Genomic DNA, 24,204 nt, shown 5'->3' on the forward strand with positions numbered 1-24,204 from the left:
CACTTCAAAAACAATATTCAATATAAACATATTTCTTTTTAGTTCACAGTTCACTGTCAGTTCCATATACGCAATAAAACTCAATTAAAATTTAGTATTTTTTATGTTAAGGTTCTGTACCTCATAGGAGAAAAACTAAACCCTTATAGAGTCACTTTTCTGTCCGTCTGTCTGTCGAGACACTTTTTTACTACATTGATGTTTATTTATGAAATTGTTTTTACATTATGTAAAGTGAATTCTATTCATGTATAATATATTTCATAATATAAGTGTTGAAAAGAAACACTGGCCCATAACTATTTTAAGCATTTTCTCATAAGGTAAACTCAACAATTAACGACCAGTGTCATAAACACATAGCATTGAAAGCTCATTGGTTAAGTTCCTGATATTTAATCTACAGGTTTGATCACCAACAAATATGTTTCACTTCAAAATCTCATAATGTAGATTTAACAGTGGTAGAGCCCGCTTTAACATCTTCGCACGAATCAGCCCGGCTCGCCCGGTGTAATACCACGACCACACAGAAGACAGGCGTGAAGTGGAAGCAATTCCAACTACAGTCTGATGAGTGTGCGTCCCGGAGGCCTAATTTAGTCCTCTTTCCCTTCCCACCCTTCTTATAAGGAAAGGATGGAAGTGGAAGCGGACTTTCCGGATGAGATGTTGCATGGAAGGGGAAAATATTTTCTTTCTGTGCATCCTCTCCTCCGTCGATTAAAGGTAGGCAACGCATATGCAATTGCGTATGTCTATGGGCAACGGTCACTTCGCTATTTCAGCGATGAGGTGACCGCTTGCTCGTTTGCCACCTTATGATATAAAAAAAAAAGATTATTTGCCTTAATTCGTACAGTGATAGAAAATATCATAATTGATGGATAATCTGTACGTATTTGAGCGAACTTAGGACAGTAGGGCGCACTTCGTTCAATGGTTCTAATAAGGACAGATATATGAGTTAATAACTTCAAACATACTAAAACTGTCTTATAAAAATACACTGGCCCATAACTATTCTTAGATTTTTCTTATAAAATTAAGGTAAACACCACAATAATCGGCCAGTATAAAATATCAATTTTCACTAATAAATTCATCCAATGATATTTCTTGTCTAGACAATTCTAGTGCTTTAAACCTTCTGTCAGGGTCAGCAAGCCAGTCGTAGTTTCCAGTTCTTGCAGTCACCAGCTTTGATATCATCCAACGCATTAGTTCCATTTTTTCGATTAACATACGAAGTTTCCTGTAAAAAAAATGAGTCTTTATAAATTGCTTATATGTTTGACTAGCTGCCGTATGCAACTCCGTCAGCATGAAACTAATAAACTAATAAGTGGGCTATGTGTTCTTCCAGACCATGATCTACATCTATGCCAAACTTCAGCAAGATCCATGCTTTCCGGAGATACCTTCTAACAAACATCCATAAAATATAAAATAACTTACTGATATGCAGGTCCATCCATTGTTATATCTCTATCACCTCTTCCATCTATGGTTCTCTTCATTTCTTTCAAAGTTGCAATTTCCGTAATCCACTCCGTTCTTAATGTATCAAGATTATCCTGTTTTTCTTTTAAAACTGTTTGTAATTGCATATCTTCTGTTTCTAATTGTGCAAATCTTGTTAATACTTCTTTGATTTTCCTGTAAAAATAAGTTTTTTAATTTTGAGTACACAAATGGAGGTCTGTGGGCTTCGGTAATCCGAACATTCCAATAATCCGGCATTTTCCGGTTTTTAATAGAGCTGGATTAGTTTTTTTTATTTCATAAGGTGGCAAACGAGTGAACGGCCTCCTGAAATCGCTGAAATAGCGAAGTGACCGTTTCCCATAGACATATGCAATTGCATATATGTTGCCTGTCTTTAATCGACGGAGGAAAGGATGCACAAAAGGAAAGTCACTTCCACTTCCCATTGTTTCCTTTAAAGAAAAACGGTGGGAAGAGAAAGAGGACTAAATTAGGCCTCCAGGACGCACACTCATCAGACTGTAGTTGGAATTGATTCCACTTGACGCCAGTCTTCTGTGTGGTCGTGGTATTTCACCGGGCGAGCCGGGCCAATTCGTGCGAAGATGTTAAAGCGGGCTATACCACTGTTAAGCTGTTGTGTGTATATGAAGATACATACCATTTTCTTTCTAACATTTCTTGATCGAGACTTTGGTCAGGTGAAATTAATAAACTTTTTACAGCATTTGTTTGAGTCACAGATTTTATAACTTGTTTTTCAATAAGCAAAGTTACTGCAGTCTCTTCGTAGTTCTTGATAATGTTATCCTTATCTCCATTCTCAATGATTTCTTGAGAAGCTTAAAAAATAAATAAGGCCCATGATTATTCTATTATTACGAAGTACTAATTGTCGTTCGCGTGTAATTAAAAAAACATAATAAGTAGCCTATGTTTTCTATGTGTGCGAAATTTCATCAAAATCCGCTGTGCCATTGTGGTGATACGTTCAAACAAACACCCAACCATCTAATCTATCGCATTTATAATATAAGATTAAAAGTTCGTACAGTTTATACGAAAAATACTAAACTAATTTTAAAATTATTTTAACGAAATCAATTACTACTCTAATATGTATAAATAACTCATGTTTGAGTTGTAATACTTACAAGCTAATGGTTTTGCCTTTAATAATCTTAATTTCGAAGTAGCTAAATTTATATCTTTTATTTTCTTTGCGATGCCATCTTCATAACAATGATTGCCGGTCACTGTAAATAACTCTGTAGATGCAGTATTTAATTGTTCCTTAAAAGTATCGCTGATTTCCTTTAACGTTGCAAATCCATTCATTTTTATTAACAAACCATTGATCGTTTTAGAGAATATTTATTTTAATGCTATTTTAGAATCGAAATTTTCGACCGTTATTTTTTGTCAAATGTCAATGTCAATATGATGAAAATTTACAAAGGCACTTTGACAAGAGAAACATCTTTTTCAATTACAATAAAATATCCAAAAACTTATTTATATAATTTTCAGTATTTTCAATAATCGCAATATCATTAAATTTAAATATCATTTCTTTTTATTATGTTGCACTCAACTAATTTTGGTATCATTTCTGTGACCTGTGTTTTTGACAAAGGTAGAATGTGACAGTAACATTTTTAAATTTCGTCATATGTCATTGGCATAAAAATGTCAACAAAGTGTATAATAAAAGAATCCGATTGTAATGATTTTTAGCTTAGTTTATGAGAAAAGATAAACGCGATGTATTAAGCTTAATATTTAACAACTATCTGACTGTTAAAGTGACACAGTTGTACATTTTCTGCAAAATGTCCGATGAAAACTATCTCTGTTCTCTACCTACCGAGATAATACTTTACATTTTTACATATTTACCTGTAAAGGACTTAATCAAATGCCGTCAAGTGTCTATAAGATTGAAACAAATAGCCGATAGTTTGATTAGAAGCGAAGGTTTATGGCGTGAACACTGCAGAAAAGATTTTTCTAACGTATACAAAATCGCTCGTTATAAATCCAGACCTGGGATGCTTTGGTATAATATTTACAGATCTTTATCTTTATGGTCAAAGTTGGCCATTGCCCGTGAAGAATATGATGAATTCGCATCAGCTTCTGATTTAAATAATGAAATTTCGAATGTCATTATTCTGAAAGATGGTATTATCGGCGTCCATACACAAAGTGCTATTGTGTACTACGAATTAGAGACTTTAGAAAAAGCCAAACGTGGAGCAATAACTGGAACATATTTACGTTATTTGGAGAATGATGATACCATCGTAATTTTGAACTATAACCTCCAATTATTTATAATCAGAAAGGTAATCCAAAATCCACGTTTTGAAACAAATATAACATTTGACAATGTCAAAAGCTTCTTACTTGTTGATGAAGTGATATATTTTGTAACATTAGCTGATGATATATACGTATGTCAGTTGGAGAATCTCTCAAATGTAAGATTAGGGCATTCCGATGATGGAATAATGTCGTTAAGCTTCTGCCGTAATAAACTACATATTTTAACTTTTCAACGGAGTATACTATCTTATAATGAAGGAAATATAACCCACAAATGTACGATAACATCAGAAACTAATTTATTAAACCAATTAGCGGAATATAACTTTTTGGAGACACTCGATTGGAGGATTTATAATCATTGGATGTATGTACTTAATTTAAAACTACCCAATGGACCGTTAAGAGATATAATAAAGGTCCATGTATATGGTGATGTTGTATTCGTTGGATCCAATTGGGGTGTTCTACGTATATACTATTCTCCATATTTTGATGGTTTATTTGACATATATGATTCGGAACCAGTGAGGCAGTTTAATTTTATGGATAGATCGGATTGTCCCGTGTTAACTTATTGTCCTATAATCCAGATAGATGTTTGTGAATGTGAGGATGGGCATACAGTGATTGTAGCTATGCCGAAGAAGATAGCAGTGTTGAATTTCACACATAGCTTCAAGAGAACAGCCTCAGTGGCGATGCTACCGTACAACGATATACCAAAGACGAAAACGTTAAGGATTCAAGAATTAAATTGTAATTAAAATAAAGGTAAGAAAAGTCATTACCCTGCTCTTGTGTTTACTTAGCCACCAAAGTATACTACTCTTCCATACAGCTCTATAAGTCATATCAGAATTCTGTCTCTTCTCTAGTATATCCTCTTTCATACAATACTTTCATCTGTCTTCCAATAACTTTGTAACAACAATCTTATTCCTTTGATTATTATTCATGTCTATACTAGCTATCGCCTGTGGCTCCACATGGAATTAAAATAAACTTATTAGCCTATGTGTCCGCCAGACCATGTTCTACATCTATGACAAATTACAGCGAGATCTGTATAATAAATTGTAAATTTAATCGGTTTTTAATCTCGCAAGTTAACAGTTTGTTATTCAAATAAAATGAGCTGCAACTCACGGTTTATATGTGTGCAGATCTGTGAACCTGCTTATGGATTAGCTCATTTTGTACCTGCAATGAGTGTCAATGACTCAGGGGGACTTGCATTCTGCAGATCTTGTGTTTGAATACCGGCATGTATTCATATGTACATTTATCCTATGTTGGTACGGTGAAGGAAATTATTGTGATGCATATATCTGACAAAGTCAAAGATATGTGTGAAGTCTTGCACTGGGCCAGTATTCACTATCATATACTCTTACTTATAGGCTCGGGAGATCCTCAGTGGGGATGTTTAGTGAGCTGATCTATCTGCATTCTGCAGCTGTTCAGAGCTGATTTACACATATCTTCTAATAGTACATTTTGAAGACCAGAATCAAAAGTAGAGGAAGACCATAGTCAGTATTGTGTGACAGATGATATGCGTATGGAAGAGTAAATGGCGACATTATGTACGTAAAGGGTTTGGCTGCGACTGGAATCAATTTTGATAATGATTCTATAGTATTCTATCAGTTTATAATATACCAAGTGAGATTGTAAACTGACAAATACACCCACTAGGAAATAATAAAATACTTATTGTGCTATCACTGCCATATTAAAAGCCTCTTGCTCACCTTCGTTAGATGTAAAAGTTTAAGGGAAACTATACCATATATCATTGAAATAAGGTTGGTTTTTACAAAATTATTTATGAATTTTACGTAATCGATAGGAAATCTAGTTATATTAAGCTGTTTTTTGCTGTATTTGTGTAAAAATAGATTTTTACTTATAAAATATCTGCACAAAACACTATATGACTCCCTGACACTCAAAGGACACCGCACTCTTTGTTTCAGTCCTTTAGTTTACAGTTTGTTAGGAAGAAAATTCGATACTGTGCCAGTGTACAGGCACAACACTAGCTTTATAAAAATGTCAACGTTTATGTCCCCTCACTAATTACTGACAGTTGACTTTGTAATGAAAGCGCGCCATTCGCGCCAAAGGACTTTAATGTCTTAACACACCAACATATAAAAAACTTACATAAAAACCCCGTTGTCAGTTGAGTTGTCATCAAAAACTCTGTTTTTATTTATAGATAGAAAATTTTATATTAGATTACTGTATAGTTTAATCAGGAATATAATAAATCTCGACATTTATGGAAAAAGTTACATATGTTACTTTTCAGGTCACTTTAAAGGTCAGGCTAAGATTTTTTTTTATATCATAAGGTGGCAAACGACCGGGCGGCCACGTGAAATCGCTGAAATAGCGAAGTGACCGTTGCCCATAGACATACGCAATTGCATATGCGTTGCCTACCTTTAATCGACGGAGGAGAGGATGCACAGAAAGAAAATATTTTCCCTTCACATGCATCCTCTCATCCGGAAAGTCCACTTCCACTTCCCATCCTTTCCTTATAAGGAAAAGGATGGGAAGGGAAAGAGGACTAAATTAGGCCTCCGGGACGCACACACATCAGACGAAACGCGGAATTGCTTCCACTTAACGCCTGTCTTCTGTGTGGTCGTGGTATTTCACCGGGCGAGCCGGGACAATTCGTGCGAAGATGTTAAAGCGGGCTCTACCACTGTTGAGATTTGTCATATTCTTGATTAGACTTAATATAATTTAGCTTTTTTCTGATGTGAACCATTGATTTGTTTTAAACAAAACTTAATTGCAATATTATTATAGTATAGATTGTTAAATTTGCTTGGTGATGTACCCAAGTTTAATTTTAAAATGTAAAACATTTTATTCTTAAAGTATTTATTGAATCTATTACATAAGGAATGTGGGTAGTAACAAAAAATTACACTTGTTTACAAAGCCAATGTTTGAAAAAATGTGGTATCAGTATAGAGCAGTCTTTCTTAAAGCGATAACGTCCCCTTGTGGGCTGCAGGTCTCAAGTTGCGAGTTATAGTAAAAGTTTTGTTTAGAATTCTCCGTTAATATACATATATAGGTTACAATAATTAATTATTTTATTTGAAGTTATAGTGGTTTGTAAATATGTGAAAATATGGGGGCGCTAAAAAAATATTTATTCTCAAAGTGGGCAGTAGACAAAATAAGTTGGGGAACCACTGGTATAGATTATGGAAATTCTTTACTAAGGTGCACTTATAGCTCTTAAATTCAAAGTGCACTGATAAAACTTTTTTCTTACTACCCACATTATTTTTAATTATTAAACTAATATTATTTGCGTTGTGATGAAATAGGCTGTAATTTTGTTCAATAAAAAAAGCTTTTTAAATTGTTGTTTTATTTAAATTTAATGGTAAAGTGCTATATTTTAAGAATCTAAGAATTTCCATAGACGAAAAACTTATATGCAAACATATTTATCATCCATAGACAAAGTCCATTCGCTACAAAGCGATTCCATAGCGAATGCGCTTTGTTTTACCCATCATATTGTCTTTTAAAAAGCTGTCAGCTTTTTGAATGGAATTTTTCGGTCCAAAATAACATAATCTGACAGACGTCAGATTATATGTATGAGTGAAATTAATGTTTTTTTTTAATTTTCCTTATATGGTTATAACTTGTAGTTTATTAACAGTTGTCTTGTGAAAGTGTTTCACTTCAAGTGGAGATGGAATTTTACTTTGGTTTGCTTTACGTTGTGGTCTTGGATAACTTATTATTTTACTTTTTGGTATGAATTTTTTGAAGGATTTAATTAATTTTGGATTGTCATAGTCACATTCTGCGTTCCTTGTTTTAGAAGCGATGCCGTCAACAAATGATATATGATTGTCTTTATTTCTATGCCTCGCTAATGTTTTTAAAGCTTCAAACATATTACGTGGCTCCTCGTATATAGGTAACTGCAATTCTTTTTTAATTAAACTTATAAATTCTTTCTTACTGTTTCTTTTAATATCTTTATAGTTATGTTTTTTATTTGTTCTCGTCTGTTTGGAATGTATAAAAGATTGTGTTTTTAGGTTATTTTTAACAAGGGTTTTAGGTTTTTTAAGTCTCGGTTTCGATTCATCTTCTATTATGTAAAATTTGTTTGATATATTATTATCCGTCAAATCGATATCGTAGTTATTTTGTAATGTATTCCTTGATATAGATTTTTGTGATTTTATAAATGTTCTTTCTGTTTTACTTGTTGATGGTATTTCATGTATATTTTCATCGTTATTTGGATCTATAAAATCAACACAAAGGTTAAATACTTCATTAGGTTTCTCTTTACTTATAATAGCTTGTTCAGAACTTTTAATTTTTTCTTTTCTTTTTATCCAACCTTCTAGAACTTCGTCAGCAATTCTATCAAAGCCACTGCATGTTTGATGTATCTCTTTATTACAAATATTGCTTGGATTATCTTGTTTGCTTATCATTGATATTGTATTAGTAATACTTTCATAATTATAATTTCTAGATGGAAGAACGTAAATTATATCATCATCTTTATTGCTTTTTTTATAAGACGATTTAGATTTAGCTTTAACTTTTAAGTCTTTCGAATTATTCACATCGTTTGTACTATTATCATTCTGTTCTGTTTTATTATTCCTATTTTTACGTTTAGTTTTAACAACTTCGTGTGTTATGAATTTACGATTTCCTAATAAAGATGTTGTTATGACGGTAGATGAGAATTTTCTTTGATTTTCTTTTTTCTCTGTACGATTCTTTGGTGTCGGTCCATCATCGAGATTGTCTATGAAAGATTACAATAGAACGATTGTTAATTATCCATTAACTCTTAACTAAGTTCTAAATTTGTGCTATTTGAAAACACACATATTAGGCTATTGGATTTTCTTTTATATCATAAGATGGCAAACGAGCAAGCGGCCACCTGAAATCACTGAAACAGCGAAGCGACTGATGCCCATAGACATACGTAATTGCATATGCGTCACCCACCTTCAATCGACGGAGAGGATGCACACAAAAAAAATATTTTCCCTTTCCATGCATCCTCTCATCCGGAAAGACTGCTTCCACTTCCCATCCTTTCCTTATAAGAAAAAGGGTGGGAAGGGAAAGAGGACTAAATTAGGCCTCCAGGACGCACACTCATCAGACTGTACAATGAATAGCTTCCACCTGACGCGTGTCTTCTGTGTGGTCATGGTATTTCACCTGGCGAGCCGGGACAATTCATGCGAAGATGTTAAAGCGAGCTCTACCACTGTTGTATGTCCTATAAAACGCATCCATCGTTCCGTGTGTTCCGGATACTTAATTTTAGTCCTCTTTCCCTTCTAAGGATGGGAGGGTATAAGTGCCTTCTGTGCGTCTCATAGGCAATGCATCTGCAATTGCTAATGTCTATGGGCAGCGGTTATTTCGCCATTTGCAAAAATGACCGTGAGTGGGAAACTGTCAAAATACGACTATAAATAAATTTACTGAAACTTATTTGGAAATAATAATTACCGTCCGTGTTTAATTTTGGCGGATTACGAACGACGTACGGTCCACGTGTCTTCAAAGTGTATTTATCGACGCTTTTGTTTGTTTCGTTCGAATTCATATAGTTGTCAGATTTCGTTAAGAATCTTCGTTTGGATCGTTTTGATTTTACGGCACCGCTTCTATTCTTGGATTCCATTTTGTGTTGTGATTATTTCATGTCGGTTTTATTGTATTTTCAACAAATTTAGTTAGATTTTTTGCATGTTGACACCATTTTATATTTTTTTGATTTGACAGTTGGTACGAAAAAGTTTGACGCCTTGAGGCTTTTATATCGTTTAATGTTTTTTTATTTAGTTCTAAAATAAATTCTTGGATAAGGTTTATTATTAAATAATATTTAAATTCTTTTAACTTAAAACAATAAGTAAATAAATGGTTGTATATTTTTTATTCTTTTTTATGGCAAAAACTTTATATTTTAAACCTCCTTGGAATTTGCATCTCGATGACCTAAAACTGTCAAGTGTCATTTCATAATATCGATTCAAAAAAAATTCTATAGTGAAAAAACTTGAAAATTCTAAAGTAAAAATGTATAAGAAAAACTTAAAAACACAGGAATATACAGAGAAAAGGTTTGATGATAAAAATAAACCTAGAGACGTAGAAATCGTTTTAAGAAAGATAAATAGGAATAATAGATTCGAGTCGACGAACCTACGAATACCAAGAATCTTACATGACAGGGGTGATGCTAAAAATACAAAAGTCGATGCTAAATTCAAATATGATTCTTCCAAAGTGAACAGAGCAACTGAAGCTAATGCTAAATGTATTAAAACAGAAACAATATCATATAGAAATAATTCGTTTAGAAAAATAAACGGATCAAATAAAATTATTCCTAACAAAGATGTATCCAACGATAGTAAATTAAAATTAACAAATATAAAAACGGAAAACAAGGAAAAGGTGGTCGAAGACAAGAAAGTCTTGGAAAAGGAACCACAGATTCAAAAAACATTAGTAAAAAATGGTATGTCATTAAAGTAAATGGACTTTACATACGACAAAAAGCATTTAACCGACTTTACGGTGAAGGAAAACATCGTGATGCTGCACATATCTGAGAAAGTCAAAGATATGTGTCAAGTCATGCACTGGACCAGCATTCACTATCACATAGTCTCACTTAGGGTTTAGAAACATTAGTTTTCTACGATGAACCTAGCAAAGCCTTAGGATGATGACGAAAAGAGTTAAATCTTTCTTTAGTGTCATAAAAGAGGTTACATTTTTCGTCTTGTAGGTTTGTAATTAAATGCCATTATAGATTGTGTGAGCGTCGGTGGCTCAGGGATCAAGCACTTGACTTGCAATCTGCAGGTCCTGGGTTCGAATCCCGCCATGTACCGATGTGTTTTTCGATTTAAATATGTACATTTATCAAACGTTTTTACGGTGAAGGAATACATCGTGATACAACCTGCACATATCTGAGAAGAAATTCTAAGATATGTGTGAAGTCAACCAGCACTTGGCCAGTGTGGTTGACTATGGCCTAATCACCCTTAATTTAGGGTAGGCTCCGAGCCCCTCGGTGGGGACGTATAGCTGATGATATAGATGATGATAGATTGTGTTCAGTAAAAACCTAAGTTTATTTAAATGTCTTATTTTTAGATCGAATTGGAACGGAAAAATCAAAGGTGAGTGATGAAAAGAAGCCTAAAATAAAGGAAATTATCACTATACCATATTTACCTCTCGATGATTCGGTCACACAAATAACTGATGAAGAAATATCGGAACCGATTAAACCGATAATAAAAGACACAACAAAATCCACCCCTAAAACATTATCACCGAAAACTGTAACTTTTAAAGATCAACGATTAAAATCAGCTAAAAAAACTGAGAATAAAGATAATAAAATGAAAAATATATCTAATATAAAAATGAAGAATAATAAAAGCAAAACACCAACGACTACGAAAGGTCTGCGTCGAAGGAAGAGATTTTCTGCGTCACCTGCCAAATGTGTCATTAACGAATTCCCGCCAACTGAAGTTGTCAAATGGGAGCCATCTTGTTTGACGAGTCAAACGCAACCGTATTATGAGGCCTGGGTCGACACTACTCTGACGGCGTTTTCTAAATATTCGGAACATGAGAAAAGTATTATGGAGAAGGATTTATTGAAGGCGTTGCAACATTTAAAAAGGCCTGTTTCTCCTGAACTTATTTATGAGAGGTTCAAAGATGAGAGATACACTGGTAGAATTAGGATAAGACGTAAATGATGTATCGTCAAATTTATTGTGTAGTGTGATTTAGTTTAATGAAGTTTTTTTCTTTTTTTGAATTAAAAAATAAGTTTTTAAATACTTTTTAATTTGTCAACCAGCATTATTTAAAAGTATAGGAAGATATTTTCAAAATATGTCAAACACTGACCTTCATAAATGTACAGGCTATAAGACTTAGTTTCTTGTGCCCATTTGAATTTCGGCATTTTAGCGCTGATGGCGGATGCATCATGATTTTTACAGTGGTAGAGCCCACTTTAACATGTTCACACGAATTGTCCTCGCCCGGTGAAATACCACGACCACACAGAAGACAGGCGTCAAGTGGAAACAATTCCGCGTGCAGTCTGATGAGTGTGCGTCTCGGAGGCCTAATTTAGTCCTCTTTCCCTTCCCATCCTTTTTCTTATAAGGAAAGAATGGGAAGTGGAAGTGGACTTTCCGGATGAGAGGATGCATGAAAAGGGAAAATATTTTCTTTCTGTGCATCCTCTCCTCCGTCGATTAAAGGCAACGCATATGCAATTGCGTATGTCTATGGGCAACGGTCACTTCGCTATTTCAGCGATTTCAGGTGACCGCTCGCTCGTTTGCCATCTTATGATATAAAAAAAAACAAAGGCATTCAATCAACATAAATTTTAATGGAAAATTAACTTAAACATAAATAAATATAATAATATAACCATAGATTCAAAACCTAAAATCAGAAAATCGAAACCTTTTATTGGGGGTAAATGAAATTCGTAAAATCTCGATTAGACGTCAAACTGACACTTTTAGGTTATGGATCTATGATTGACAATTATATTTTGGAAAGAAAATAATTAACAAGATACTTTAAAGTTGCAATTTAAGCAACTAAGTTAAACTCAACTTGAGACTGGTAATAATACTTAATTCTAAAGGAAAGATAAAGTCAAGTATGTATTTAATTGCGGAGTTTTTTCGCAAGAAAATCAAAAAGTATCCATCTGGAAACATCACTGGTCTATATTCAAACCGTTTAATATTGTTGTATGTCCATCCATACATACAAATTTAGTACAATGATCGAAATCCACTAAAAGATTAAGCATAGATTAACTATGGGAAAAGTAAATGTCTTGCTAACTTCAGAAACCGTACATAACAAATGTCTAGTAAGTCTGAATTAAGTAAATAATTAACGTATACCTAAAAAGATATTTAAAAAAGATGAAATCGTGTAATATAAAAAGGGAAGTTGTTTGTCTACCACAACCACGTCCCTTTGTAACGTACAAATCTTAGTCCCTCCTACAATTCAAAAGCGGGTAATATAACGAGATAAAATGACAATTTTAACTTTATTAAATGCCATTTTTAAAGTTGTTAAATCTTGATAAACATCAAACTCCAATCGACAAATATTTTAGTATAAACGATTGAGTTTAATGTACATAATTACGACTAGTCGCAACAACTAGGACAGACAGAATGGGAAAGTTATTGCAAAGTTATAAATGGTCCTTCGTACAAGGCACTCGCCTATGGCCTAGTCACATGACTTAGGGAAGGCTCCAAGCACCTCAATGGGGACGTATAGTGAGCTGATGATGATAATAAGGTAACGCAAATCTTCTATTAGGTCAGAAGATTTGTTCCACCATCTTGAAAATCAAGGAGACTGCGAGTAAATTGAAAAGTTACTTACTTTCGTATTTTATGAGCGACTCCGCTAAGTTTCTACCAGTTTTGGTCCCATCGGGGCCCTTTATTAGGGTGAATGAGACGGGTACCTCGCGGAGACGGAAACTAACTTACTAATGAAGGGCCCTAAGGGGCCCTAATCGGTATAGACACCGGACGAACATACGTGACAGTTTAAATCGTGTAAATATTATAATAGTTGTCAACCGCGACTCCGTCCGCGTCAAATTAAAAAATAACTTAATAAGTAGTCTATGTGTTCTTCCAGACTATGTTCTACATCTATAATCAAATTCCAGCGAGATACATAAAGCAGTTTTGAAGATACATCTAAACATTCGCATTTATAATATCAGTAAGATTAATATTGCAGTTTTCCTTTATGTTGTCAATACAAAAATTGCTTTGTCAAAGTCAAATCCTAATTACTATAGTAAATATATAAGATCAATCATATCATGTCTTGAAAAAATATCGCCCAATAGTGAACAGAAATTCTAAGAAGTCAAGTATGGAAAATATACAATAATGCCCAAAAGTGGGCATAAGTTAATAATATTAAATACAACCTAACTTAACTCTTAAGAATAATAGTTTAGTGATTGCCTAGTACTGAACAAACTTCTATCAGTGGGAAAAAAACAAAATTTACAAATCATTTGCAAATAAGTAGAGCAAAGTTGGACAACTAAATATTTGCCCTACTTAGAGCAACTTAATATTTGCCCTACTTAGAGCAAATAAATATTTGCCCTACTTAGAGCAACTAAATATTTGCCCAACGTAGAGCAACTAAATATTTGCCCTACTTAGAGCAACTAAATATTTGCCCAACGTAGAGCAACTAAATATTTGCCCTACTTAGAGCAACTAAATATTTGCCCAACGTAGAGCAACTAAATATTTGCCCAGCTTTGAGCAACTAAATATTTACCCAACTTAGAGCAACTAAATATTTGCCCAGCTTTGAGCAAATAAATATTTACCCAACTTAGAGCAACTAAATATTTACCCAGCTTTGAGCAACTAAATATTTACCCAACTTAGAGCTACTAAATATTTGCCCAACGTAGAGCAACTAAATATTTGCCCTAATTAGAGCAACTTAATATTTTCCCAACGTACAGTAACTAAATATTTTCCCAAGGTAGAGCAACTAAATATTTGCCCAACGTAGAGCAAATAAATATTTGCCCAGCTTTGAACAACTAAATTTTTGCCCAACTTTGCTTAACCAATATTTGCCCAACATTGTCTGAGTATTACATCATAGCTGCTATCAAATCGGGGGCATCAACTAAATACAATCCTTTATCTAGTTTGGTACATTTGGTGACCTTGAGACGACCTCTACCCTCGTCATTTATCTCCATATGTTGTATGGCTTTAGATAATTGTTCCGCTGATGGTACTTTAGGAAAATCTGAAAGAAAAGGCGCTAAATTAGTATATTTACTAACATAGTAGCTATCACCCGCGATTCTGAATTAAAGAAACTTAATCAGTAGTCTATGTGTTCCAGACTATGTTCTATATGTATGACAAATTTCATCAAGATCCGTTGAGTTGTTCCGGAGATATCTTCTAACATACATCTAAACATTCGTTTTTATAATATTAGTAAGATAAGATTCTCTGATCACAATGTTAGTTACAATACTTCTCCAAAGCAATTCGAGTCAATTTTATTAAATTCTATATGCATTTTTATTACTCTGAAAATCCTTTACCAATGTATTTTTCATTCCCGCATGAACGTAGTCGCGGGCGACAACTAGTAATACTATAAATGCGATTGCTTAGATGTATGTTTGTTAGATAGCATCTCCAAAACGATTAAACGGATTTCAATGAAATTTGTCATACATATAGAACATAGGAAGAACACATAAGACAACTAATTAAGCTTATTTTATTAGACGTAGACGGAGTCTCGATACAGAACTAGTATTAACTATATATAAATCTACTCTATTGTCCCAGTCTGTGTGAATGAAGTCAAATGCTTTAAAAATATTGATTTCCTTCATTTTTCTATTTTTAATAACAACGCCATCTATCTTACCTTTAATTTCCAAATGCGACGCCAGCGCCGGTATTCCAGTGACAAATTCCGGCAACATTTTCCTCAGAGCAACAACAGGGACTACTTCCATATTGCCGTAGTCAATATAACATAGACGAGCACTCACACCACCAGCTCCGGACACTTGCTCACAGAATACTGCGCGGAACCATTGAGGATCTGGAAAAAAACCTAGATTTAGAAATCTGAATCTCTGCATCCATCCTAAGTGAGAGTATGTGATAGTGAATGCTGGTCCAGTGTAAGACTTGACACATATGTTTGAGTTTGTCATGGCGTTGGCATCGACTTAAAACGCGATATTGAAGTTCAGTTCCGTTCTTTTTTTTTTATCATAAGGTGGCAAACGAGCGAGCGGCGAAGTGACCGTTGCCTATAGACATACGCAATTGCATATGCGTTGCCTAACTTTAATCGACGGAGGAGAGGATGCACAGAAAGAAAATATCTTCCCTTTCTATGCATCCTCTCATCCGGAAAGTCCACTTCCACTTCCCATCCCTTCCTTTAAAGAAAAACGGTGGGAAGGGAAAGAGGAGTAAATTAAACCTCCGGGACGCACACTCATCAGACTGTAGTTGGAATTGCTTCCACTTGAAGCCTGTCTTCTGTGTGGTCGTGGTATTTCACCGGGCGAACCTGGCCAACTCGTGCGAAGATGTTAAAGCGGGTTCTACCACTCTCAAAAACGTATGTAACTTGTTAGAAGATATCTCCAGAACAGCTGCATGGATCTTGATGAAATTTGTCATACATATAGAACATAGTCTGGAAGAACACATAGACTACTTATTAAGTTTTTAAAAAACAATATATACTCACAAGGCGGGCATTGCGCGATGCACAATTCTTCCAATTTGGGCAAATAAGGCTCTTTACCAATTTCACTATTACAATATGCCTCCATCTACAAAAATAAACATATTTAACAAAACAATGAATTTATACTTAGCGTCAATATCCTAATGTATAAGGGTACGGATTTCCGATCACGAGGTCGTGGGTTCGAATCCCGGTATTTGACTATTGTCGTAAACCATATCCTAGCACAAGCCTAGAGCTTAGTTGGAATGGTAGAAAGAAATATTAGTAAATTTACTAAAAAATCTGCTAATATTTTATAAAAAAAAAAGAATTAATAATCAGAAAAAAATCTTTGATAATAAAATCCTAAAGAAACAGTAAGGGAATGATCACGCATACGCAGTGGATCTCAAGTGTCGACCTAAATAAACATAATATCAGAGTAAATTCCAACGTATAGCAGTTTAGTGATGTACAATTTTATCGATATCAAACTATTTTCTTAAATAGAATTTCCACGCATCCATATCTTTCTCAGTTCTATAATCTTATTATAAGAAAGAGGGTGAAAAGGGAAAGAGAACTGTAGTTGGAATAGCTTCGCATTTGAAACGTGCCTTGTGTTAATGCTGACTCTACCACTGTTGAAATCTTACTAATATTATAAATGCGAATGTTTAGATGTATGGATGGTTGTTTGTTTGTTAGAAGATATCTCCAGAACGACTGAACGAATCTCGATGAAATTTGTCATACTTATAAAACATAGTCTGGAAGAACCAATAGCCTACTAATTAAGTTTTTTCTTTAATTCCGGGCAGATGTCGCGGGCGACATCTATACTATTTACAAAACTATTTTTAAATTGTCATATCACGATGTATGTTCGCGATAAACTCCAAAACTATTGTTCCAATTCTTATGACATTTTATCTTATATATAAAATTCTCGTGTCACAATTTTCGTTCCCATACTCCTCCGAAACGGCTTGACCGATTCTCATGAAATTTTGTGAGCATATTGAGTAGCTCTGACAATCGGACAACATCTATTTTATAATCCCGCGTGGACAGAGTCGCGGGCGACAGCTAGTAATCTAGCTAAGTACAACTTTGGGACACAGGGTAGTATTTAGCGCAAATATTGATTATTTTTATTTAATTCCTCGCAGACGAAGTTCATTATTATAGTAAAATAAAATGTATTTCATTGTGAATATTTGAAAAATAGCTTAGCCAGCGTGGTTGACTATGGCCTAGTCACCCCTAACTCAGGGTAGGATCCCAGACCCTCAATGGGGGAGTATACTGAGCTGATGAATCAATGAATAAGATTAAATTTCTAGATTTATTCACCTGTTGAGACAATTCTTCTAGAATCTTCTTAGCTAGTGTCTCCCCCTTCATATAACCAGATATAGTTGCGCCATCTAGCGAGCTGATATCCAACACTTCAATCTCGCAGCCACTTTCTGGTAATTCCAACTGTTCCAAATCACTATACATTATACAAGGAGTTTCTGTGAACAAAGAATTTAAAAAAAATCATTAAAAAAATAAAAACATCTCTTTGGAAGATCACGAATTGATTGACACTTTACTTATCAAAATCTGTACATTCGTTTAAGATACAGGATGTTACAAAACACTCCGTCTTTTTCCCCTTTCTGTTGGAAGGGGAATTGTTTTGGATTGGACAGATGATGGGGATGTGTCCCTTCCTCTGTCGATTGAATGTACCATCTGCAAATGCAGGGTTAGACAAAGTGCATTCCGTAGTGACTCCATAACGAATTTCTAATATGAATAGAGCTGGCGGCAATTACAGGACTTATCGAAAGTTATCGCTTCTGAGCGAATGCACTTTGTGTAACCACGGTAGATCTATGGGCAGCTATCAATTTCGCCATTTTGACTAATTCACGTCTAGTTAATTAGTCATTTTAGGGTTCCGTACCTCATCGGAATAAAACGGAACCCTTATAGGATCACTTTGTTTACTATAAAAATACTCACCAATAACATCTACACCTATTTTCTCCATTTTCTTCCACTCCGGTGTACATAATTCCTCCAATTTTGTATTCACACATTCCTTTGTGTCGGCAACCACGAGTTTTACTTCTGCACCACTTGGCGCTGTCTTTGCACCATTTGCATTTGTCTGTGGAAAATTAATATAATATTTAAGAGAAATAACAATCATGTACTTTGTCTTCGCTCTAATACTATTCTTGGACAGGGGAGGGGACGTATAGGAAAGACTTTTCTCCTTCTAATACGTCCAAAAACACTTTTTTTCGCAACTTTTTGTAACGAAGGGTAGGGGAAGAGTTAACTGTGGTAGATGCCAACAAAATCTGTTTGGTTTGTAAGATGCTATCACTACCATACAAGACTGGCAATTTTAGTCCTCTCCCCGTCCCACACTTTTCTTGTAAGTTAAAGAAGGGACTAGGAAATGACTATTTCGGCTAATTTAAGTGGCTCGTTAACTTCCTTTTATTATAAAAAGACTAGATTCTACATTTTTGTCAAATTTCAGCGAGATCCATTCAGCTGTTCTGGAGATACCTTATAACAAACATCTAAACATTCGCAATTATAACACTACTAGCTATCGCCCACGACTCCGTCCGCGCGGAATTAAAAAACACATAATAAGTAGCCTATGTGTTCTTCCAGACTATGACAAATTTCATCAAGATCTGTTCAGACGTTCTTGAGAACAACAAACAAACATCCATCAAAACATTTGCATTTATATTCGTAAGATTACACATACCAGTATCAATTCAATGCAGGAATCCTTCAAATGTTCAATATATTCAACAGCGGATGGTGTGATATTAAAGTCACCAGTCAACAGAGACACCTGGCTGGCTTCAGCCGGCTGAGAAGAGAGGTCAAACTCCTCTGGACACGGATAAAGATCTTCTAACTTTGATATTTCTAAGTTACCTGGAAATAATAATTAAAAAATGTTGTATAAGCGTCTGTGTCTCAGTGGTTAATCAGTTGACTTGCAATCAGCATGCTCCTGTGTTGTAATCCCGTGATGTATGAATGTGTTACATTTACATATGTACATTTATCCTATGTTGTTACGGTGAAGGAAAACATCGTGATGCTGCACATATCTGACAAACTCAAACATATGTGTCAAGTCTTGCACTGGACCGGCATTCACTATCACATACTCTCACTTAGGGGAGGTACGGAGACCCTCAGCGGGGATGTATAAATATAATATTAAAAATACTAACCAAATTCAACATATTCTAGTAAATATTTATTCTGCTTAACGTTAGTTCTTTTACAAATAGCACGATAGTGAAGTCCATCTGAATACTTTGCTACGACTAGTTGACCTTTATTTGGTGGTTCCGTTAAAGGTTCCGCTGAAATGAGTATTATGTTATTATTCACATTAAGCGTGGGTTTCTGACATTCAAAATCATTATATAAAATATTGTTATCCTGTCAAAGATTTATCTTATAGAGATTTTGATATCAGAAACCCATTTTTACACAATTTAGCAGTCGATTTGTAATTTAGTTAGTATTGTTATGACATAAAACATACGGGTGACATAAAAATAACATTAGCTTAGGGTCGGTACAGTGGTTATCTCTACTCTTCCATACATGCCTAAATAAATTAATAGTGACAAAGTGACATACAAATTGTGGGAGATATAAATATTGTCAGTGACAGATATTGACAAGTGATATAAAAACTTGTCTGGACATAAATATTGACAAGTGACATACAAATATGTCAGTGACAAATATTAACATGTGACATAAAACTCGTCAGTGACATAAAAACTTGTCAGTGACTTATATATTGACAAGTGACATAAAAAACTTGTCAGTGACATGACTCACCACTCTGTCCATACAACACAACACCCTGTAGCACAGAATCGTATCGTCGTTGCGCAGTGACGTCAGCGCTGCGTACAAACGCGCGCTTCAGCTCCGTAGCTTCGACTAAAAGTACGCGCGACTTGTCGCACACGTCCGGTCGCAAGATCTCCGGTATCACTAGAGCTGTAAAGTTAAGTTTTGACTATAAAGAAAAGGACTAGGCGAAGAGTCATAAATGTGGTGAGGTGGTGGGCAGAATGAAAGATTTTCGTCTTCTTATTATTTTATTTACTGCTTTATAATATCTTTTCACTTGCACTCGTTTCGTCTTGCCGTCCTTCCATTATTCATTCCGCTCGCACTGTCATACTTCCGTTCCATTCTGTCCAATCAGTCATTCATGCATCTCAATCTTAATTGTCTAACATTCGTTCAAAAACCACAGCCCTACATAAATAATAAACAAATTCAAAATCATGATGATCTAGTCCAATTATGACTACGCTCAACAGGTCCTGTCATTTAATAGTCAAAGAGATCAAATTATATTAAGAAACGAAAAGAAAAACAATGTATAAAAATCCACCGTATAAAGACCGTTAGTTTACAAACTCACCGACACTAGCAACTGAATATTCAATTTCGGGACACCATCTTTTAATTTCTCCTTCGCCGACACTAGCGCCGCTCGCGACATTCTCAACAGCTACAATGTAGCCATCTTTTAGTTTGGTTTTCAGTGTACACTTCACATTATCACCGATCTGGAATATAATGAAAAAAAATGGTAACATCCTGTATCTTAAATGAGTGAACAGATTATGACAAGTGAGGTGTCATTCGATTAGTATTCTTCCAAAGAGTGTCATAACGCGTACAGATTACGAGTTTTTATATTTATAAATTAACAAATAATATTTTGATGAGAACTTTAGTAAATACGCGTATTTTGTAACTTGACCGAAAAAAAACTACAAAAAAATAGTAAAAATGTCTAAAAATCTTCGACCCCTTTTATCATTAATTAAACGAAAATCCTGGTATATCAGCATAATTGAACGGAAAAAAAAAATTAAAAAACAAACAAATTTCAAAAAAATCTATTAATTTCGTCTCTATCAAGATTCAATAAACACAAGACCTCTGATATATGAACAACATTACAGATTATACGGAAAAAATAAATAAAAAAAAATCGAAAAATTTTCACAAAATGTCAAAAAATGAACCAACTCAAAATCAATATTAATAACCAAAAAACTGTGACATACTAACAAAATCGTCAAGAAAAAATTAATATTAACATAAATTTTTGAACGCAAGAGTGGTAGAGCCCGCTTTAACATCTTCACACTAATTGTCCTCACCCGGTGAAATACCACGACCATACAGAAGACAGGCTTCAAGTGGAAGCAATTCCAACTACAGTCTGATGAGTGTGCGTCCCAGAGACTCGATTAAGTCCTCTTTCCCTTCCCACCCTTTTTCTTATAAGGATGGGAAGTGAAAGTGGACTTTCCGGATGAGAGGATGCATGGAAAGGGAAAATATTTTCTTTCTGTACATACTCTCCTCCGTGGATCAAAGGTAGGCAATGCATATGCAATTGCGTATGTCTATGGGCAACGGTCTCTTCGCTATTTCAGCGATTTCAGATGGCTCGCTCGTTTGCCATTTTATAATATAAAATAAATATATAAAAAAACAACTCACTTCAACACCTTTAACATGAATATAGCAAGAAAACTCCGGTATATCTGTATACTTGTCAGGTAGAACTCTGCATTGTGACGTCATACTGACAATAGAACTGCTGTCTATCAATGCGGCTAGATTATTACTCAGACATCTAGCTCTGTACCAGGCACCATCTTCATTATTATAATATGAGAATAAATCGCCTGGGCTAGGACTGGAAAGAAAAAAAAACAAATTATAATTAAACAAAAAAATAAATTTAAAAGCAAAAGCTATCTTACTAATATTATAAAGGCCTATATTTGGATGGATGGATAAAAGTATGACCAAAGCAGCTAAATGGATCTCGCTGATATTTGGCATAGATGTAGAGCACAGTCTGGGAGAACACATAGGCTACATTTTTTTTAATTCCATGCAAACGGAGTCGCGGGCGACAGCTAGTAATATTATAAATGCGAATGTTTAGATGTATGTTAGAAGATATCTCCAGAACAACTCAACAGATCTTGATGAAATTTGACATACATATAGAACATAGTCTGGAAGAACACATAGACTACTTATTAAGTCTTTTTTTAATTCTGTACGGCCAGAGTCTTTTCTTATATAGGATGGGAAGTGGATTTGACAGAGGGGGGACGCATATATAGGGGAAATAATCTCTTTCTCCTCCGTCGATTAAAGATAACGCATCTGTAAATAATGTCTAGGCAACGGTCACTTCGCTATTTCGGCTAATTGAAGGAGCCTTGCTCTTTTGTCACTTTACAATATAAAAAAGGCTATATAGTAAGTTTAGTAAAAAAGGCTGTATAGTAGTTTAGGCTATATAGTAAGTTTTTATTTAATTCCACGCGGACAGAGTCGCAGGAAACAGCAAGTTGACATTTATACTTACGTAAATTTCCCTTCTTTTTCACAATCCGCGGCATATTCATCACAAAGACTCATATAATCTCCTTCATATTTCTCATGTAATGACACACCAATGTACCCGGGCCCATTGATTCTGCATTCCGATGCCACCTTGTCTATTGACACCATCACTATGTCACCAATAGACATCGTCTCCACTAAGCATCTGTAAAAGTAATATTTTCTTGCTTTAATGCCATTTTTTTATATCATAAGATGGCAGACGAGCGAACAGTCACCTGAAATCGCTGAAATAGCTGTAACCGTTGCCCATAGACATACGCAATTGCATATGCGTTGCCTAACTTTAATCGACGGAGGAGAGGATGCACAGAAAGAAAATATTTTCCCTTTCCATGCATCCTCTCATCAGGAAAGTCCACTTCCACTTCCCATCCTTTCCTTATAAGAAAACGGGTGAGAAGGGAAAGATGACTAAATTAGATCTCCGGGACGCACACTCATCAGACTGTAGTTGGAATTGCTTCCACTTGACGCCTGTCTTCTGTGTGCTCGTGGTATTTCACCGGACGAGCCGGAACAATTTGTGCGAACATGTTAAAGCTCGCTCTACCATTGTCAAGTATTCTATTTTTTTAAGATAATCACTTACGTTTTAGGTACATATTTCTTTGTTGGTGTTACATCTTCTACTGATAATGGTTTGATAACTTTCTTATCATCTGTTGACTTATCAGGTATTGTTTTTATTGATTTCATTGCTAGTTTAATATTACTAGGCCCCGCTGCTTCTGGAAAAAACAGAGTAACCATTAAATCCTTTCGTTCTCGTGTAACGTTTGAATGTAAGAACATAGGTTCATAAATTGAGAAAAAATACAAAAAGACTGAAATATCAATAGCTTTGGATTATTGCTATTTGGCTGAAGAGCTTCGACCAACATCTCAAGAAGCTCTCACTAAACAGTTGGATTAAGGACCCGATACAAAAATCAGTTATCCTAGAAACCGCACGCATCTTTAGAAGGTTCCTGTCTTCAGCCCTGACCACTGATTGTTTAAGTCATGGGACTCCGCAGCTGGTGGTTTTCTATTTTTAATATATGTTTTGTATTTTTTTTTATATATTAAAAATATAATATATAAATGAATACGTTAGTAATTGTGAATGATTGGATATATGTATGATAGAAGATATCTCCAGAACTCAACAGATCTTAATGAAATTTGTCATACATATAGAACATAGTCTGGAAGAACACATAGACTACTTAAGTTTTTTTTAAGTCCGCGCGGAAGGAGTCTCAGGCGTTAGCTAATTACTCCTAAGGACATAAGTTAAGGAATAAAGAAACCAAATCGAACCAATCTTTTGAATCTTATTAAATGCAAATAATCAAATCTTTCCTCTTTATAATCTTACTAATATTATAAATGTGAATGTTTAGATGTATGTTAGAAGATATCTCCGGAACAACTCAACAGATCTTGATGAAATTTGTCATACATATAGAACATAGTCTGGAAGAATAC

At 34.7% G+C, this 24,204-nt stretch overlaps 4 protein-coding genes across 5 annotated transcripts in view; 1 reads left to right on the forward strand and 3 right to left on the reverse strand.

Moving 5' to 3' along the window:
* Positions 1-772: 772 nt before the first annotated feature.
* Positions 773-2,902, reverse strand: LOC106125989 (uncharacterized). The gene is made up of 4 exons (XM_013323403.1): positions 2,643-2,902; positions 2,150-2,330; positions 1,459-1,659; positions 773-1,255 (listed from the first exon to the last, which is right to left on the reverse strand). The coding sequence occupies exons 1-4, from the start codon at positions 2,824-2,826 to the stop codon at positions 1,084-1,086; spliced, it is 738 nt and encodes a 245-aa protein (XP_013178857.1). The 5' UTR covers positions 2,827-2,902; the 3' UTR covers positions 773-1,083.
* A 4,301-nt stretch (positions 2,903-7,203) lies between these two features.
* LOC106125982 (uncharacterized) lies at positions 7,204-9,655 on the reverse strand. Its single transcript, XM_013323396.1, has 2 exons — positions 9,370-9,655; positions 7,204-8,644 (listed from the first exon to the last, which is right to left on the reverse strand). Exons 1-2 carry the CDS (start codon positions 9,542-9,544, stop codon positions 7,494-7,496), a joined length of 1,326 nt encoding a protein of 441 aa, XP_013178850.1. The 5' UTR covers positions 9,545-9,655; the 3' UTR covers positions 7,204-7,493.
* Positions 9,656-9,866: 211 nt separating this feature from the next.
* On the forward strand, positions 9,867-11,736 carry LOC106125994 (uncharacterized). Its single transcript, XM_013323410.1, has 2 exons — positions 9,867-10,387; positions 11,035-11,736. The coding sequence occupies exons 1-2, from the start codon at positions 9,943-9,945 to the stop codon at positions 11,652-11,654; spliced, it is 1,065 nt and encodes a 354-aa protein (XP_013178864.1). The 5' UTR covers positions 9,867-9,942; the 3' UTR covers positions 11,655-11,736.
* Positions 11,737-13,317: 1,581 nt separating this feature from the next.
* Positions 13,318-24,204, reverse strand: part of LOC106126015 (uncharacterized) — a 29,527-nt gene continuing 18,640 nt past the window's right edge. Inside the window, exons 14-25 of one of the 2 annotated variants that reach the window (XM_013323458.1) lie at positions 23,324-23,459; positions 22,694-22,876; positions 21,808-22,006; positions 20,711-20,858; positions 20,113-20,277; positions 19,488-19,622; positions 19,007-19,182; positions 18,238-18,385; positions 17,578-17,741; positions 16,240-16,324; positions 15,397-15,576; positions 13,318-14,754 (exon numbers count right to left, since the gene is read on the reverse strand). In XM_013323458.1, the coding sequence (XP_013178912.1) occupies positions 14,594-14,754; positions 15,397-15,576; positions 16,240-16,324; positions 17,578-17,741; positions 18,238-18,385; positions 19,007-19,182; positions 19,488-19,622; positions 20,113-20,277; positions 20,711-20,858; positions 21,808-22,006; positions 22,694-22,876; positions 23,324-23,459 (1,880 nt within the window). In that variant the 3' untranslated portion in view covers positions 13,318-14,593. Of the gene's footprint in view, positions 14,755-15,396; positions 15,577-16,239; positions 16,325-17,577; positions 17,742-18,237; positions 18,386-19,006; positions 19,183-19,487; positions 19,623-20,112; positions 20,278-20,710; positions 20,859-21,807; positions 22,007-22,693; positions 22,877-23,323; positions 23,463-24,204 lie in introns of both variants that reach the window. The other variant, XM_013323457.1, reaches the window with a different exon arrangement.

The sequence above is a fragment of the Papilio xuthus genome, unplaced genomic scaffold (assembly GCF_000836235.2).
Source record: "Papilio xuthus unplaced genomic scaffold, Pxut_1.1 DF825355.1, whole genome shotgun sequence".
Taxonomy (NCBI): domain Eukaryota; kingdom Metazoa; phylum Arthropoda; class Insecta; order Lepidoptera; family Papilionidae; genus Papilio; species Papilio xuthus.